This window comes from Lepus europaeus, chromosome 8 (assembly GCF_033115175.1).
Source record: "Lepus europaeus isolate LE1 chromosome 8, mLepTim1.pri, whole genome shotgun sequence".
NCBI classification, from domain to species: Eukaryota; Metazoa; Chordata; class Mammalia; order Lagomorpha; family Leporidae; genus Lepus; species Lepus europaeus.
Window position 1 is genome coordinate 109,907,493 of NC_084834.1, and position 18,693 is coordinate 109,926,185.

General features: G+C 36.2%; 1 protein-coding gene across 3 annotated transcripts in view; it reads left to right on the top strand.

Moving 5' to 3' along the window:
- The window catches only part of UBA6 (ubiquitin like modifier activating enzyme 6), a 94,189-nt gene that overhangs the window by 38,044 nt on the left and 37,452 nt on the right, over nucleotides 1-18,693 (top strand). For all 3 annotated transcript variants that reach the window (XM_062198779.1, XM_062198780.1, XM_062198783.1), the window contains 7 exons: nucleotides 5,492-5,595; nucleotides 7,326-7,388; nucleotides 8,232-8,308; nucleotides 9,055-9,121; nucleotides 13,835-13,978; nucleotides 15,291-15,358; nucleotides 18,050-18,128. In XM_062198779.1, coding sequence (XP_062054763.1) covers nucleotides 5,492-5,595; nucleotides 7,326-7,388; nucleotides 8,232-8,308; nucleotides 9,055-9,121; nucleotides 13,835-13,978; nucleotides 15,291-15,358; nucleotides 18,050-18,128 — 602 coding nt within the window. The remainder of the gene's footprint in view (nucleotides 1-5,491; nucleotides 5,596-7,325; nucleotides 7,389-8,231; nucleotides 8,309-9,054; nucleotides 9,122-13,834; nucleotides 13,979-15,290; nucleotides 15,359-18,049; nucleotides 18,129-18,693) is intronic.

Consider the following 18,693-nt stretch of genomic DNA (forward strand, 5'->3'; position numbering starts at 1 on the left):
TGTTTTGTTTTTTTTGTTGTTGTTTTTTTTTTGTTTTTTTGTTTGACAGGCAGAGTGGACAGTAGAGGAGACAGAGAGAAAGGTCTTCCTTTTTGCCCTTGGTTCACCCTCCAATGGCCGCTGTGGTAGGCGCGCTGCAGCCGGCGCACCGCGGTGTTCCGATGGCAGGAGCCAGGTGCTTATCCTGGTCTCCCATGGGGTGCAGGGCCCAAGGACTTGGGCCATCCTCCACTGCACTCCCTGGCCACAGCAGAGAGCTGGCCTGGAAGAGGGGCAACCGGGACAGGATCGGTGCCCCGACTGGGACTAGAACCCGGTGTGCCGGCGCCGCAAGGCGGAGGATTAGCCTACTGAGCCGCGGCGCTGGCCGGCCAGATGTTTAAGACATGTTTCTTCAGTGTACTATTATGAAATTATTGTCCAAAAGAGAGGAATGGTGCAAAGGCCAGGAAACATTTTTAAAAATGGAAGGCTACCAGACATTGTATAGAGCTTATTTTAACTTAGTGATAAAAAGTTTGTGCATTAATCTGTATTGTTTATGTTTTTCTTCCATCTATGTTTAAGAATTAAAGACCGTGCTAGAAGACCTGAAACTCAACTGTATGGCATGTTTATACCTATTCAAGGGAGACTGATTCAGTTTCATTCTTAGGGCATTTTAAATATAATTATGTAACTAGTGTACACATTAATGAATTCCCTTTTTAAAAATAAGTACAAAAGTGTATCATTCAGAAAAATAGAAATTAGTTCAAGTTGTGAACTCTATCAATGAATCATACTTAAGCATCTTTGATAATAAGGCTGATTTTATTTCCTAACTGTATTTAAATATCTTAAATACAAGTTCAGATCATTCATCTTAAAGAATTTATTACTGTGAAAATTGACTAATCATATAGGATTATCCTTTGTTATTTTGGGGTTGTGCAATAGTAGCTTGTGGTGATAGATCAGAATCTTGAAACTACCTAAAAAAAGAAGAGTTAGTGGATGTCAAGAAATAAAGATTTTTTTTAATTCTTTTTTTTTTTGACAGAGACAGTGAGAGAGAGACAGAGAGAAAGGTCTTCCTTTTTCTGTTGGTTCACCCTGCAAGTGGCCGCTGTGTGGCCCCCAAGTGGCGCTGCACCGATCCGAAGCCAGGAGCCAGGTGCTTCCTCTTGGTCTCCCATGCGGGTGCAGGGCCCAAGGACCTGGGCCATCCTCCACTGCACTCCCGGGCCACAGCAGAGAGCTGGACTGGAAGAGGAGCAACCGGGACAGACTCCGGTGCCCCAACCATGGCTAGAACCCAGGGTGCCAGCGCCGCAGGCAGAGGATTAGTCTAGTGAGCCTCAGCGCCAGCCAAGATTTTTTTTTTAAATCCATAATTTTTACGGAAAAGTCTTTTGATAGGAGAGTGGTGGTAGTTTTCTTTAAATAGAGTAGCTATTTATGAAGTTTTTTTTCCTTAATGTTTATTAATTGGTACTTTATGGTAATTTTGTGTTATATAAAAAAGCATTGTTACATAGCTAAAATAATACATGATTACTTTGTGTGTGTGTGTATTTGTGTATAAATAGGCTTCAAGAAGTTCATGGAGAGGCAGACATGGTAGTTCAGTGGTTTAAGCTGCTACTTGGGATTTCTATTTTGTGTTGCCTGGGATTGAATCCCTCCTTTGTTTCTGATCCACCTTCCTGCTAATGTACCTAGGAGCAACAGATGATAGCTCAGGTACTGGAGTGCTTGCCACCCACGTTGGGAAACCCAGATACAATTCCTAGCTCCTGGTTTCTGACTTCAGCCTCACCCAGCCATGACCATTGTGTCCATTTAGGGAGTGAACCAATGGATGGAAGCTGGCAGCTGGCTTTTTCTCTCTTTCTACCTCTCACTCTATATCACTACCTTTCAAATAAATAAAATTGAATAAATATTTTTAAATAATATCCATATTTTTAAATATCATTGGAAAATATACATCATGGGAAAAAAAAACTATGCCTAGATTTCAAAAAAATTTTTTGCAACAAAATATATTATAGTTGATCCTTTCAAAGTAACCTAGTGTATGTTTAAGTAGGATTAAAAATGAGTCATAAGGGGCCGTCGCTGTGGCACAGTGGGTTAATGCCCTGGCCTGAAGTGCAGGCATCCCATATGGGTGCCGGTTCTAGTCCTGGCTGCTCCTCTTCTGATCCAGCTCTCTGCTATGGTCTGGGAAAGCAGTAGAAGATGGCCCAAGTTCTTGGACCCCTGCACCCACTTGGGAGACCCAGAAGAAGCTCCTGGCTTCAAATCAGCGCAGCTCCGGCTGTTGCAGCCATCTAGGGAGTGAACCAGTGAATGGAAAACCTCTCTCTCTGTCTCTACCTCTCTCTGTAACTCCATTTTTCAAATAAATAAATCTTAAAAAAAAAAAAAAAAAAAAGAATCATCAGATTTCCACTGCTCTCCAGAAATAATAGCAGCTAAGTTTGGTATTCACTCAGTTCAGCTTTTCTATATTGGTTTTTACGTATTAAGGGAGGGGAGAAAGCTTACTGGTGGTGGGTTTTTTTTTTTTTTTACATTTTTAATTTATTTTTTTAAATAAAATGAAAAATAGCAAAGGGTAAATTTTTTTTGTAAGATGTATTTATTTCTCTGAGTGGCAGAGTTACAGACAGAGAAATGGGGAGACAGAGAGAAAGGTCTTCCATCAGTCACTCCCCTAATGGTCACAATGGCCGGAGCTGAGCTGAACTGAAGCCAGGAGCCAGGTCTCCCAGGTTCGAGGCCTTAGTACTTGGCCATCTTCCACTGCTTTCAGAAAGGGTAAATGTTTATAGTGAAAAGTTTATCCTTAATTCTCACCCAGTCACCACCTGTATTCACTTTTTTAGTTTATTGAATATCCTTCCAGGAGTTCATTATTTTTCTTATTCAGAAGGAAGTATATTATACATAAGGCTGCCCTTTGCTTTTTTTATTTTTTCTTAAATTTTTTTATTTATTTAAGGTGAACAAATGTATTTCATTCATATAGATTTAAGAGCGTAATAACACTTCCCATTCCAACCTCCTTCTTCCTTCCTTATTTTTTCTTCAAATTTTTACAATGATGTGCTTTCAGATTATTTTAAAATCATAAGCTTAACCCTCCACTTAATAAAGAATTCAACAAGTAGTAAGTAGAAAAACCACTGTTCCTCAAGAGTGTAATCAAGGACTATAAATAATCAAATTTCAAAATATCAGTTTCACTCATATACATTTTTTATATTCTGTATATTGCTTACCACAAATGAAGGAACACATATATTTGTCTTTTGGGGATTGACTTACTTCACTAAACATAATCATTTCCGGTCGCATCCATTTTGTTACAAATGACAGGATTTCATTCTTTTTTATTACTATTATTCCATAGTGTATATATACCACATTTTTTTATCCAGTTAGCAGTTGGTAGACATCTGGGTTGATTCCTGTCTTAGCTATTGTGTATTGAGCTGTAATAAACATAGGGTACAGGTAACTCTTTCATATGCTGGTGATATTTCACTTGGTAAAATTCCTTAGAGTGGGATGCCTGGGTCATATGGTAGATATGTTTTCAGCTTTTTGAGGAATATACATTCTGTCTTCCATAAATGTTGTACTAGTTTACATTCCTACCAGCAGTGGATTAGGGTACCTTTTTCCCCACATTCTTGCTAACATTTATTGTTTTTTGACTTCTGTATGAGAGCTGTTTTAACTGGGGTGAAGTGAACCCTCCTTGTGATTTTTATTTGCATTTCCCTGATGACTAGTGATTCTGAGTATCTTTTCCATGTGTCATTTGAATTTCAGCTTTTGAAAAATGCCTGTTCATGTCCTTTACCCATTTCTTAATTGGATTGTTTGCTTTGTTGTTGTAAAGTTTCTTGAGCTCTTTATATATTGTGGATATTAATCCTTGATCAGTTACATAGTTTGCAAATATTTCTCCCATTCCATTGGTTGCCTCTTTGTTGAGTGCTTCCTTTGCAATGCAGAAGTTTCTCAGCTTGATGTAATCCATTCATCCAATTTTGGTTTTATTGCCTATGCTTCTGAGGTCTTTTCCAAGAAGTCTGTCTATGCCAGTATCTTGCAGGGTTTCCCCAGTATTTTCCTCTTGTAATTTGATGATGTCAAGTCATAGATTTAGATCTTCAATACAATTAGAGTTACTTTTTGTATGAGGTGTAAGGAAGGAATCTTACTTCATACTTCTGCACATGAAGATCTAATTTTCCTGGCACTGTATGTTGATGAGACTCATCCTTCTCCAGGGAATGATTGTAGATACATAGATTAATTGCTGGGGTTTCATTCTGTTCCATTGGTCTACATGTCTATTTTTGTGTCAGTAATAGGCTGTTTTGATTATAACTGCCATGAGTATGTCTAGAAATCTGATATCGTGATGCCTCCGGCTTTGTTTTTGTGTCATTTTTTCTAGATCTGAGAAGAATGTCATTGGTATTTTGATTGGGATCACATTGAATCTGTAAATTGCTTTGGGTAGTATGGACATTTTGAAGTTATTAGTTCTTGGTGATCTTTTCACATCTGTAGTTGCAGAGCATTTTTTTAATGACTACTTTATACTTCATGGTATGGGTGAAAATATTATCAGTATAATTATAATTTGCATTTTTCATTATGAATGAAATGAAAGTTTCATAGCAATTTATTTTCTTTAATGTTGAACATTTCATCCTTTCCACTTTCCTGTTGAGCTGCTGATCCTTTTCTTAACTACTTCTAGGAAGTTCTCATATTTAAAACATGTTTGCCAGTTTTTTAAATGTAAATTGCTTGTAATTTTCCAACTTGACATTTATCTTTTGATTTTTGCTCATGATCTGTTTGGATCATATAATTTTATTTAATTAAAATTTTCAATTTCATGGCTTTTATTTTCAGTGTTACTTAGAAAACCCTTCCTCCTGCCAAAGTTTTAAAGGAATTTTTCTCCTGTGTTTTTTATCTAAAAAGTTTTTGGCATCTTTTTTTTTTTTTAGCATTTAAACTATTATCTATGTAGATTATTTTCTCCAATGGCTTTTTCTCCCCAGGATTTAGTGAATAATTTCTCTTTCCTCATTGTTTGAGTTACCACCTTTATTGTTCCCTTGTGTACTTGGCTCTGTTTCTGAATTCCCAGTTCCATATGTCTCCTCATGAGCCAGTACTGTACTGTATTAATTATTAAATATAATTAGTGTAAATGAATTTGAATTTCTAACAATGAGCACCTCTCAGCACTCTTTCTTTCTCTTGAATTTTCTTGGATATTTTTAAGTCTTACAGTTGATGTTGCAGGAAATACTGCCTAGCTTTCCACATTCTGATCTCTTCTAATAAAAGAAAAAAATGCTAGAATTTTCTGAGTTTTGTAAATTAGGGAAAATTAAAATCTTTACAACAATAAATCTTCAATTTTGAATATCTATATCTTTGTTTAATGACATTTGTTTTTTTCCAGTGGTATCACCATTTTCTTTTAGCATTTGTGACACTACAGAACTAGAACCATATTTACATGGTGGCATAGCTGTCCAAGTGAAAACTCCTAAAATGTTTTACTTTGTAAGTATTTTTTATTGACTTAATAATATTTGTTTACAGAAAAAATGGCAATGGAGAAAAGAATAATGATATAAACAACCTGTTAATTTAAAGACTGACAGATTTATTTTTAACTTGCATCCACTTTGAGGAAAGTGGAATTTAAGGCAATCAACTGATATCTATGAAACAATTTATAAGTCTTCTTTACTTAAAATACCATGTACAGATACTTGAGGTATGTGAGTATGCCAAAAAGGAATTATTTATCTCCCTAAATCATCAGAGTCGATTATTCTTAATGTATTTCCCAAGAGATAAAATTAATATACATTTAGAAGATTTAGAAAGGTTTGTTTTGCTTTATAATTCAGTTACTTTTGGAATAAAAGAGAAATTTTTTAAATTATACCTGTCAATCCAGATTCTCAAATTTCAATCTTTTACATTTCATAGAACAGTGAATGTGAAAATATAAAATAATTTTTATAAATCCTGGCATTTTAAGGAAAATATAAGTAGCTGAATAGGAAGATTATGGATGGGGCCGGCGCTGTGGTACAGTGGGTTAAAGCCCTGGCCTGCAGCACGGGCATCCCATATGGGTGCCAGTTCGAGTCCCGGATGCTCCTCTTCCGATCAAGCTCTCTTGTAAGGACTGGGAAAGCAGTAGAAGATGGCCCAACTCCTTTCGCCCCTGCACCCACACAAGAGACACTGAAGAAACTCCTGTCTCCTGGCTTCAGATCAGTTCAGCTCTGACCATTGGCGATCATCTGGGGCGTGAACTATATAAATATGTATATACTTTACTATTAAGTTTTTTTAATAAAGTCCATATAAAGTTGACTCCCAAGAAATAAAAAGAATTTGTACCATGAAAAAAAAATTAGAATAATAGGGGAAAGTTTTATAATTCTCTTAATTTGATAAAGATGATTATAATAATTTTACCATGGTATTAAATGGAAGACCTCTATCTGGCTCCACCTCTCTCTGTAACTCTGTCTTTCAATTAAATAAAATAATTCTAATAAAAGAAAGATTATGGAGACAATGTTAGGTATAAGAGACGTAGTGCTTAAATCCTTAGGCCACTTCTGAGTATTTTGTGAGCTAACACATACTGTTTTTACTTGCAAGTTCTCAAGGTTTTGGTTTGATTGCCTTTTCTTTTCAGATGTGTTAGCAACTCTACAAAAGGCTTTGTTCAAGCCAAAGTTAGAACAATAAATTAAAATAGTACAACTAGTCAGATGTGTCTTTTCATACCTCCTCTTGCCCTGTCCCCAGTTTTTAGTTGGATAGTTTATGCCTCAAATAATTGTATATTGAGTGGTTCTTTTGAGATTTTGTTTTGTAAATTTTTGTTTGTTTTGACTTTGTGTTCTTTGTTCGACAAAGAAAATTTTAACTTTAATATCTATTCAAGCTTTGTCAAATATAACAAACCTTGATAAACTTATTATCAGTAAAATAAGCTAGCTTTTATATTAAAACTTTTTTAGTATGCTATGAATAGCTTTACTAGTTATTCTCATTTATTATATGGAGTAGGTTTCACTGCACTTACTTTTTGTTAAATGTAATAAAATAAAGGACAATTGTAGCTATTTTAATTTTTATAAAAACATAATAAATGCAACCTTAACAATTTCTGACCTTTGGCCGGGATCCATTGATTTTACTGCACTGACATATAACATGTTATCATTTACTTGCTCTAAATTATTTTTTTTTTCCTAAATTAGGAGCCATTGGAGAGGCAGATAAAGCATCCAAAATGCCTTATTGCAGATTTTAGCAAACCTGAGGTAAACAAACACTTTGGTTTTGAGAAAGGTAGCAGAATGGGGAGTGGAAGTTGATAAATGACTACTTAGTTAAAATTAAATAACTATCTATATACTTTACTATTAAGTTTTTTTAATAAAGGCCATATAAAGTTGACTTCGAAAAAATAAAAAGAATTTGTATCATGAAAAAAATTGGAATAAAAAGTGGAAAGTTTTATAATTCTCTTGTTTTGATAAAGATTATTATAATAATTTTACCATGGTATTAAATGGTTTTCTGAATCATATGTTTTTATATAACATTTGTTTCTTACAAAAAGAAGCAACCTTAAAACATATATTCAGGGATTTTTTTAATCACTGAGTATCATAATTTTGTAACAGTAAATGTATAAGAGGACTTCAAAAGGCTCATGGAAATTGCATATTGTAGAAAAACTATATATGGATTTCAAAATTTTTTGTATCTATATAAACTTACTTTTAATTCCATTTTTTTCAAAATTTTGAACACGAAAAGATTCTAACTTTTTTAAATGTTACTTAAAAAATAAGTTAAGTGATCTTGTATAAATATTTTGTTATTGTTGTTCAGTTGGTATGGCTCCAAGTTTCATTTGGATAACCTAGTAAACACTAGTCATAACCACCTGGAGTTGAAATTTGGAGCTTTAGCTTAAATATACGTTTAGGGCCTTGAAGTCAAATCATTAATTTCTTTGTACTTCAGTTTTCTGATCTATTAAGTGGAGAAAATAATACTAGGAAGCTAATAAATTTATTCTGAAGACTGAATTAAACAACATTTGAAAAGTTTTTAGCACTCATTAAATGTTGACCAATTTTTAATGTTTTTAATAGGCACCTCTACAGATTCACACAGCTATGCTTGCCTTGGACCAGTTTCAGGAGAACTATAGTCGGAAGCCAAATATTGGGTAATATTTTTGTTTAAAAATAAATATTTTCAGAATAGATACTTAGCATAGAAGTTAAAGCAATCATTAAAGCACTCAAGTCCCACATTAGAATACTCAGGTTTAACTCCCTACTCCTATCTCTAGCCCCATCTGTTACAAGTATATAAGGAGTAAACCAGTAGATGGAGTATGCACTTGCTCACTCTCTTTCTCTTGTCTCTCTTCTGTCTGCCTTTCAAATAAATAAGTCAAAAATTTTAAAAAATAACGTTTTCCTTTAAGACCAGTTTTTTCAAAAACAGATTTTTTTTTTCAAAAAGTAAAAGTTACAGGTCCAATAGACACCAAAATTTAAACATTTATTATAATTTTCTGTATTATTTATGGTAGGAGTGAAGAGATCGGTTTGTAAAAATGAAATCATAGTAGATGTGAATTTCTCATTTTGAAGCTGTAAAAACTACAGCTTCTTAAAACAATTTGAGAATTATATTATTAGCCCATAATAAAATTTATTTTTAACTTCTATCCTATTCAGTCAGCAATACATAAGATTTTTGCCTTGCATTTTTAAAACTAAATCTTATTTATAAAATGTACTTAACTGAGCATGACTTTGAGGAAACAAATTCTTAAGCCAGTTATCTTTAAGTCAGTGCTGATTGCAGGCAAAATTCCACGTTCTTTGATATTTCTTAAATTTTAGTTTTGAATATGACCTTTTTATGAAAATTGAAATTGGGGTGTTTTGATTTGAATCATAGATGCCAACAAGATTCAGAAGAGTTGTTGAAACTGGCAACATCCATAAGTGAAACCTTGGAAGAAAAGGTGAATATTCAAAGTTATGGCTGTAAAACATTTGTAGCATATAAACGGTCTAAATACTAACATTCTTTGCTTCAATTCTTAGCTTTGCTGCTTATTGACTCTGTGACATTAGAGAACATGTGTCATTTTATTTGGTTTAGTTTATAAATGTATAAAATTTGACTAGCCTACCACTTAGCATTTTTGTGAGCATTAAATGATTTATTAAATAACTGGCTTTTGTAAAGCAATTCGAGTACTGTGTGACATATAGTAATTGCTGTTTACTATTGCTGTGGTTTTATGATTGGTATTATTATTTTTCTTCCCTTTCTATTTCATTTAATTTTTCATTTAATTTTTTAACCCACTAGAATCCACTGTATAAAGTTATCAGCTTTCCTGTAATCCCCTCTTTTATACATTATACAGTCACATTGGCTAATTCAGATTTGTATATCAGTTTTGAATTGATACATATCACTTAGAAAATAGTTTTTTCATGTGCTGCCAGTGTCTGCCAGCCAACAGTTCCATTTTTGCAGATGTCAAAATAGCAGTATATGCACAATTCCTTCAGACTTTTATTGTTTCTGTTCTTGCATAAAAGATGAGGGGGAAGCTTTAATTTCACACTTACATGATAAAAACAAAGAAATATTAGATGGATCCAGTATGGCTGAATAGCTTATAGCCACACTAAGCTGCTCTGGGATATGAAAAGAACAAAGGGATTATTGAGTTTCCAGGGAGCTGACAGATGGAAATTTTTGGTGAAGAAGTGAAAAACAAAAACAGCAAAGACTCCACAGGAAAAGAGAAGACAAGACTGAGACGTCACTGCAGCCAGGCACTGTGCAGCCAGAGGTCGAGTGTGAGCCGTTGTCTTACGTCAAAGCAGGAAGAAATTACCACGTGCTCTACGGCTCAAAGTTTTGTCTGAGGGAATTCCAAAGTCACAGATTGATGTTTACTAAAACCTGGAGGGCTGACTACAAGGCTTGCAGCAGGGAAACTACCTTGCTTCCTTCCCCTTCCCAACTCTGGCAGAATGCCATATGTGACAGTGAAAAAGTGACACAGCATGCCAGTACTCTGCTCCTTCCAGAGTCAGAGTCAGGGCAGTGTCAGGGGTAAAGCACAAATCTCATACATCCTGCAACTGCAGGGGTTTCTGAGCATTAGCCCCAGAGCTACATTCAATGCAGCATATAGGAGCAAGGGGGATTCACCTTAGCTTTTGGGGGCTAACACCAAGAACAGCCCACAAAAAAATCTATACCCAGCCTCTGAAATCTGGGAAAGGACCCCACTATACCCTGCAACACCAGGACTGTAAACAACCTGTTCTAAATTGTTTGGTGCCACTGAAATCTACCCAGTAGAAATAGGGAGCCTACATCATTCCACCTCTCTGGATTTAAACCTTCCAGAGTAAAATCTCCTGTAGTCACTCTGTAGTACTGGAACAGGCTTCATTCAGTTCAGATCTGCCAGTCCTAAGACTAGGGCTGCTGGTATTTTAAGCCACAGCACCCACTGGATTCTCTTAGCATTACGTGAGGAATGGTCCATCCGTATATATCACACAGTCCTAGAGCTACAGCAATTGGTGACATAGCCCTGGCATCACTCATTCTTGTCAGGAGGATGAGGGGGCAGCCACCCTTGTCTCCCTCAGCACCAACAACAAGGGCCTGGCTATCACCATCACCACAGAGACTGACACTGAACTCGCTGTGGACCAAAGAAACACCCAGGGAAACCCTTATTCATCTCAAAGCCACACTTCTATCCCTACAAACTGTGGCGGGCTAGACCACTGTGTCATAGATACAGCTGACATTTAAGCCCATTAGAGTTATTTACAATTTTTGGTGATTATGAATAAAGTTGTTATAGATTTTTTTTTTTAATTATAGATTTACCAAAGCAGTGAATCACTACTCATTAATTAAAGACCTTTTATTGCCTATTTAATGGTTAGAGGAAAAAGAATGTATGAATAGCTAGAAAAGAATTCTTTTATTCTGATTAAACAGAAGCTATGATTAGATATTTATGAGACTTACTGAGATATAGCACAAAGTAAATTTCACCCTTTGTAGATGTATGGCAGTCACACAAGGTCTTCAAAAAGTTTACGGAAAATGCTTGTTATGAAAACACCATGCATGGATTTCAAAATTTTTACCCCAAAATAAATTCATCTTTTAGTTTTATTTTTCACAAACTTTTTGAAACCCTATATACAAATTTGTGTGCACAATTAAATAGTGAATCATAGTTTATAATCAAGCATCCACCACCGTAGTCCACATATAAACATTTCCGTAATGCCAAGCTCCTACACATATGCCAAGCTCCTATACATATTTATATACAGATTTTGATGTGGCTATATATTTTCACTTTTGATAAATACCTATTGTAGTCATGCTAGATGTATTTAATTTTAATAAGAAATGAGTACTAAATTATTTTCACAATGTAGCTATACCATTTTGCATTTCCACTTACATTGTTGAAACAAGTTTAAATTTTATTGTATGACTGTAGAGTCATTCTAGCCTATTTGTTGAAAAGACTATTCTTTTCTGGACATCATAAGATCTTTTTTTTTTTTTTTTTGACAGGCAGAGTGGACAGTGAGAGAGAGAGAGAGAGAGAGAGAGAGAAAGGTCTTCCTTTGCTGTTGGCTCACCCTCCAATGGCCACCACGGCCGTCACACTGCGGCTGGCGCACCGCGCTGATCCAAAGGCAGAAGCCAGGTGCTTCTCCTGGTCTCCCATGCGGGTGCAGGGCCCAAGCACTTGGGCCATCCTCCACTGCATTCCCAGGCCACAGCAGAGAGCTGGCCTGGAAGAGGGGCAACCGGGACAGAATCCGGCGCCCCAACAGGGACTAGAACCCGGGGTGCCGGCGCCGCAGGTGGAGGATTAGCCTATTGAGCCATGGCGCCGGCCCATCATAAGATCTTGTGCTTTAAAGATTTCTACTTCCATAGCACTGTTTTCTCTCAGGATTCTAAAGAGGAATTTCTTTAATGGATGATTTTGTTGCTGAAGAGGCATAGTGTGTCTGTGGATCTCTGTTTCTGGCTAAGTCAATAAAAATGCATGTGCATTTTATACTTAGATTATTCTCTGCCAAAGTAGTTTTTTGACTATAGCCAGTTTCCAGATTTGCCAGATTTCATAGCTGTATTCAGTATTTTATTCACTTAATGACGTTCTCTCAGGATCATTTTGAATGTTCTATGTCACCACTAGGCCTTTCACTTTATTTTCTGTGGTCTCTTCCTATGTCCTGCTCTGTGAACAGGCTGTGGAACTGTGAAATCCAGAGATAGCTCTGTTGTCATTTGGTATTAGTTCTATACTTACAAGTACAGGTTGAACATCCCTACTCTGAAAATCTAAAATCCAAGTGATCCAAAATCTGAACCTTTCTTGAGCACCAGCATAATACCAAAGTACAACTGCAGAGGCAGTGCCTGGCATTTCACGTAAGGGACAGGCAATTTAAGATTTATGATACTCTGTTTCCTAATAATGGTGAAGCCCTGTCCCTATTATTTCTCTTATGACTATGCGTGTTTTTTAGCTTATACATAGAAATTTAGATTGAGGTTGGGGCAGCCAAAAATTTCCAAGATTGGAGTGTTTATGAAAAAAAAAAAAAGATTTTAGAAGGCAGTGTAACCTATGACTAATGGTAAGAATAAAGCTATGAAGTTCAACTTTTTAGATTCAGATCCTAACTTCATCAGTTTTTAGATATAAAACCTTGAGTAAGTTAACGATCTTTTTATGGCTGACACTTTTTACTTCTGAATAAATTTCCTGGCATTAGTTTGAAGATCATGTAAGGACTTAATATACAGCATTGCACAGTAGCTGCTTATTCATACTGACTGCTTCTGTTACCATTCTCATCATTGTTTTTATTATCACTAAGACCAATATCTCTGCATTGAAAAGTGACCCAATTAAATCCAATTATAGTCCTTCAGAGTTGAAGTAGTGCTAAATAGCTGAAGGTCATGAGCTCAGTTGAAATAGAGAAGTGGTATCATGAGTTGTTAGTCAATTTCTTATCAGATATTTTTGAGAATACAATAAAAACTGTCCTATACTAAGTGCTGTTATTTTGCATCGAATTTCAGGAAACTAATTGAGCCCTACTCACAAAGCTTAAGACTAAAATTATTAAGTGGTATTAAAGTAGTAGGAAAATTATTAAGTGATATTAAAGTAGTAGGAAGAGAAAGAATGAAAAGATTTGTCACAGATAAGAAACTACTAAAGAATAACTTTAAAATCTATTTTTCTAATTTCTTTAAAATACTAATAAATTTTATTTTCATTTATTTAGGTTTAAAGTCTTTCCATAGTTTCCATTAATATATATGATTATTTGTAAATATGACTGGTGTCATAGAACTGTTCTTTAACAAAAACTATGAATGGTAGGTATTCATATAACACTAAATGATGTCAAAGGGTAATAGAAAGCAAAAATGAGCAGGTATTGGTCAAGGAAACACTGGTTAAGATAACATGCAAATGAATCTTTTACCATGAGATTGGGACATTTTTAGGACTTAAAATTATTTTGAGTAGTAAAATTGATTAACTTTTTAAAAGTTAAGTTCTAGTAATTCTATACACTATGTATAGGTGCTAAAGAAATACTGTTAATGTTATTGTCTCTCATGGCTTGTGTTTCAGCCTGACATAAATGTTGACATTGTCCGTTGGCTGTCTTGGACTGCTCGAGGTTTTTTGTCCCCTCTTGCTGCAGCTGTAGGAGGTGTTGCCAGCCAAGAAGTTTTGAAAGCTGTGACAGGGAAGTTTTCTCCTTTGTGCCAGTGGGTTAGTTCTCAATTTTACTATTTGTTTACATTCTTCACCAATAAAATGAATGTGTGTAGGTATTATAATGTATTATTATATACTAGGAAAACAGTCTTAAAATATCTTTCATGCATGCGAGAGATGTGAATAGTAAAGAATTCAATGCTGTAATTGAAACAGATAAGATTATATGTTGGGATTGTTGGAGTATAACCCAAAGTTGTCTTTTTGGATGCATTTCCCTCAGCTGAGAGAGTAAGCAGATGAATTTTCTATCATTATACTTACTTGTCTTTCAATAGTGTTAGCTTAGCAGCTCTCAGGACCTTTGAGAAAAGTATAAAGTAAAAACATCACAATGTGGAATGAAAACTCCATAGGACCGCCATTTCTTTTTTGAAACGTAAAATATTTTGAGTATAAAATTCATCTATTTTTATATTTTAAGAAGTATCCATATAATGCTGACTTACTGTTGAATTTATTTATTTTATGATAAAATATAAGTTGAGTAGTAAAAGTCTGGTTTGAAAGCAACTGTTAACATAATGTGAAAAAGTACAAAGATTCTTTGCTATAATAATTAAATAAATATCCATTTTACCATGTTCAAATTTAGCCACACAAATTACTTAGATGGAAATGAAAGTAAGACTTGGTTCTGTTTTTCATTAGCTTAGGCTAATTATGTTGGTATTTTTAAATATGCTGAAATTGTGGCTTTCCTTTATGGTGTATGTAATTATAGCTGACATAAGATATATTCAAGCTGGAAAATAAATGCTACTTGATCAGTGTCTTGGTATTTTCTTCTTTAAAAGTAGTCAGATTACTTCCTTAAATATAACTGAATTTGAAAGGGGCTGCCAGAGTTTTTTATGTAGCTATGAAAAATAGATTTGTTGGTGAATGAAATTCCCTTTTAGGATAACTTCATGATATAAATGATACTATACATCTTTGAACAGTTCCTTCATGTTTAGTATTCTTTGAATGAAAGAATCCATGCACAGTTTTTACATAATGTTCATTTTCAGTTGATTTTTTGAAGATCCTTGTATGCATGACTTTCAAAATTTTTTGTACCAAAATAAACTTTTAATTCTATTTTCCATGAACTGAAAAATAATGTATGTTGTAAAAAATTACATTCTTTAATATATTATGCTGAATTGTCATTTTTAATGATTTTTAGCTTGTTGATCCTTAAATAGCTATAGAATAATTTCTTTTTCCAGTAATTTATGTGCATAGTAAATTATATTTGTAATTTTCTTTATATAAATTCTTTATAATTTTAATCTTCTTTGTATTTTTAATCTTTTTTAAGTTATATCTAGAGGCAGCAGATATTGTCGAATCCCTAGACAAAACTGAATGTGAAGAATTTCTTCCACGGTAATATTGACATTTCTTTGCTTTTTCTTAATTGTTGTTAACAAAAAGAAAATAGATTAAAATGGTTTTGTCTAAACATGAATTTGTTTTAAACGTGTCTTCCCCTATATCATTTACTTCTGCAGTCCCTCCTTATTTTCTTGGGGTCATATTAATGCCTTGTCTCTTACCATTTTATAAATAATAAAGTTTAAATTATATGTTATGAGAATGATTAGCATTCAAAATATATATTAAATGAAAAAATGTTATTTGCAATCTTTAATTGTATTAGTCATCTTTACCTTTTTGGATTATAAATCTCTGAGAATCAGACAAAAATTTACACACAATACAAAGTTCTGCCTTCATTTTAAGTGAGTTAACCCCAAAGCCCGCCCATAGATTCCTCTGAGAACTTTATTAAAAAGCGGTGGCTTGGCCAGTGCCGCAGCTCATTAAGCTAATCCTCCGCCTGCTGGCTAGTCCCAGTTGGGGCGCCGGATTCTGTCCCGGCTGCTCCTCTTCCAGTCCAGCTCTCTGCTGTGGCCTTGGAAGGCAGTGGGAGATGGCCCAGGTCCTTGGGCACTGTACCTGCATGGGAGACCAGGAGGAAGCACCTGGCTCCTGGCTTTAGATTGGCGCAGCGTGCCGGCCGCAACGCGCCAGCCTTAGCGGCCACTTAGGGGGTGAACCAACAGAAAAAGGAAGACGTTTCTCTGTCTCTCTCTCACTGTCTAACTCTGCCTGTCAAAAAAAAAAAAAAAACTGTGGCTTAGGGGCAAGTGTTTGGCTTAGCGATTAAGACACTTCTTGGAACTCCCACATCACATATTAGGGTAACTGAGTTCAAGTCCCAACTCTACTGTGGATCAACTTCCTGCACACTCTGGGAAATATCAGGTGATGGATCTAGTGGTTTGGTCCCTGCCAGCCACAGGGGAGACTGACCCAGATTGAGTTCCAGGCTCTTGGCTTTAGCCTGGCCCAGTGCCAGCTATTAAGGGCATTTAGGGGGCCGGCACCGTGGCTCACTTGGTTAATCCTCTGCCTACAGCACCGGCATCCCATGTGGGCGCTGGGTTCTAGTCCCAGTTGCTCCTCTTCCAGTACAACTCTCTGCTGTGGCCCAGGAAAGCAGTGGAGGATCACCCAAGTGCTTGGGCCCTGCACCCGCATGGGAGACCAGGAAGAATCACCTGGCTCCTGGCTTCAGATCGGCGCAGCGCCGGCTGTAGCAGCCATTTGTGGGGTGAACGAACGGAAGGAAGACCTTTCTCTCTGTAAATAAAGGGTGGGGGGGGGAGATTTAGGAAATTAATCAGCAGATGAGAAATTTCTCTCTCTCCCTCCTCCACTTCCCATACCCTTTCTTCCCCTCCCTCTCCTTCTGTCTCTGCCTCTCCCTTTCTAATTTAAAGTAAAAAATAAAATAAAATACTTAAAAACCCACAAAATCTGATTAATGTCTTAAAAAAAATCCAGGCATAGACAAAATTTTTGGGGGAATACAGTATTCTTCCATTACTTGGTTTCACTTTGCCATGGTTTCAGTTACTGTGATCACCGTGGTCTGAAAATATTGAATAGAATATTCCAGAAATATATAATTCATATGTTTTAAATTGCACATTTTATGTAACATAAAATTACTTGCCATCCCACTTCTTTCTTCCTGGGACATGACTCATACCTTTGTACAGCAAGCATATACACTCATACACTCACTGGACATCTAATACCTTTCTCATTTATCAGTTCAACTGTTGTAGTATCTCAGTGTTTATGATCAAGTAACCCTTATTTTACTTAATAATGACCCCAAAGTGCAAGAGGGTGAAGCTGGCCAGATATGCAAAGAGAATTTATGAAGTGGCTCCTTTAAGTGAAAAGGTGAAAGTTCTCAACTATTTGAAAGAAAAAAAATTACATTCAGGTTGTTAACAGTAAGGACAGGCCGGCGCCACGGCTCACTGGGCTAATCCTCTGCCTGCAGCGCCGGTACTCCGGGTTCTAGTCCTGGTTGGGGTGCCGGTTCTGTCCCGGTTGCTCCTCTTCCAGTCCAGCTCTCTGCTGTGGCCCAGGAAGGCAGTGGAGGATGGCCCAAGAACTTGGGCCCTGCACCCGCATGGGAGACCAGGAGGAAGCACCTGGCTCCTGGCTTTGGATCGGCACAGCGCGCCGGCCATAGTGGCCATTTGGGGAGTGAACCAACGGAAGGAAGACCTTTCTCTCTGTCTCTCTGTCTAACTCTGCCTGTCAGAAAAAAGAAAAAAAAAAAAAAAAAAAAAACAGCAAGGACAAATCTTACAGCCAGGAAATTGTGAAGAAGGAAAAAGAAATTCATGGAAGTTTTGCTATCACATCTCAAACTAGAAAAATTAAGGCTACAATGTGTGATAAATGCTTAGTTAAAATGTAAAAGACATCTAATTGTAGGGTTCATTAGTTTTTGTGGATTCAGGCATCTGCTGGGGTTCTTAGGTTGTGTTCCCATCAGAAAAGATGAGTTCTGTAAACCAAAGTCACCTTCATTTAAATTATTTGGATTTATAGTAAGTCAAATGGTAAAAGAAAAACTGATATCTTTTTGATGGTCTTTCCAGTAAGTAGGCTCATGTGATAGGTTTCAGGTAAGTTGGTATATTGACAGTAATAATTTTAAAATTTTTTATGCCTTTTTGTTTTATTGGTATATGTTGTTTTCTTCAGGGGAGATAGGTATGATGCCTTAAGAGCATGCATTGGAAACACTTTGTGTCAGAAGCTGCAAAATTTGAATATCTTCTTAGTAAGTATAAATAATGATGGGAATAAGTAGTATATTCAAACTGCTAATGTATATTGTCAAATATATTTATTTATTTTTAAAAGTTGTATTTATTTGGGGCTGGCTCTGTGGCGCAATGGATTAATGCCCTGAACTAAAGTGCCGGCACCCCATATGGGCGCCAGTTCTAGTCCCAGCTGCTCCACTTCCGATCCAGCTCTCTGCTATGGCCTGGGAAAGTAGTAGAGGATGGCCCAAGTCCTTGGGCCCCTATACCCGCATAGGCGACCCAGAAGAAACTCCTGGCTCCTGGCTTCGGATTGGCACAGCTCCAGCCATTGCAGCCATCTGCCTCTCCTCTCTCTGTGTAACTCTGACTTTCAAATAAATAAATAAATCTTAAAAAAAAAAAAAAAAAGTATTTATTTGAAGGGCCGGCGCTGTGGCGTGGCTGGTAAAGCCACCACATGCTGTGCTGGCATCTCGTATGGACTCCATTTCTAATCCAGCTCTCTGCTAAGACCTGTGAAAGCCATGGAAGATGACCCAAGTCCTTGGACCCCTCACCTGCATGGGAGACCTGGCT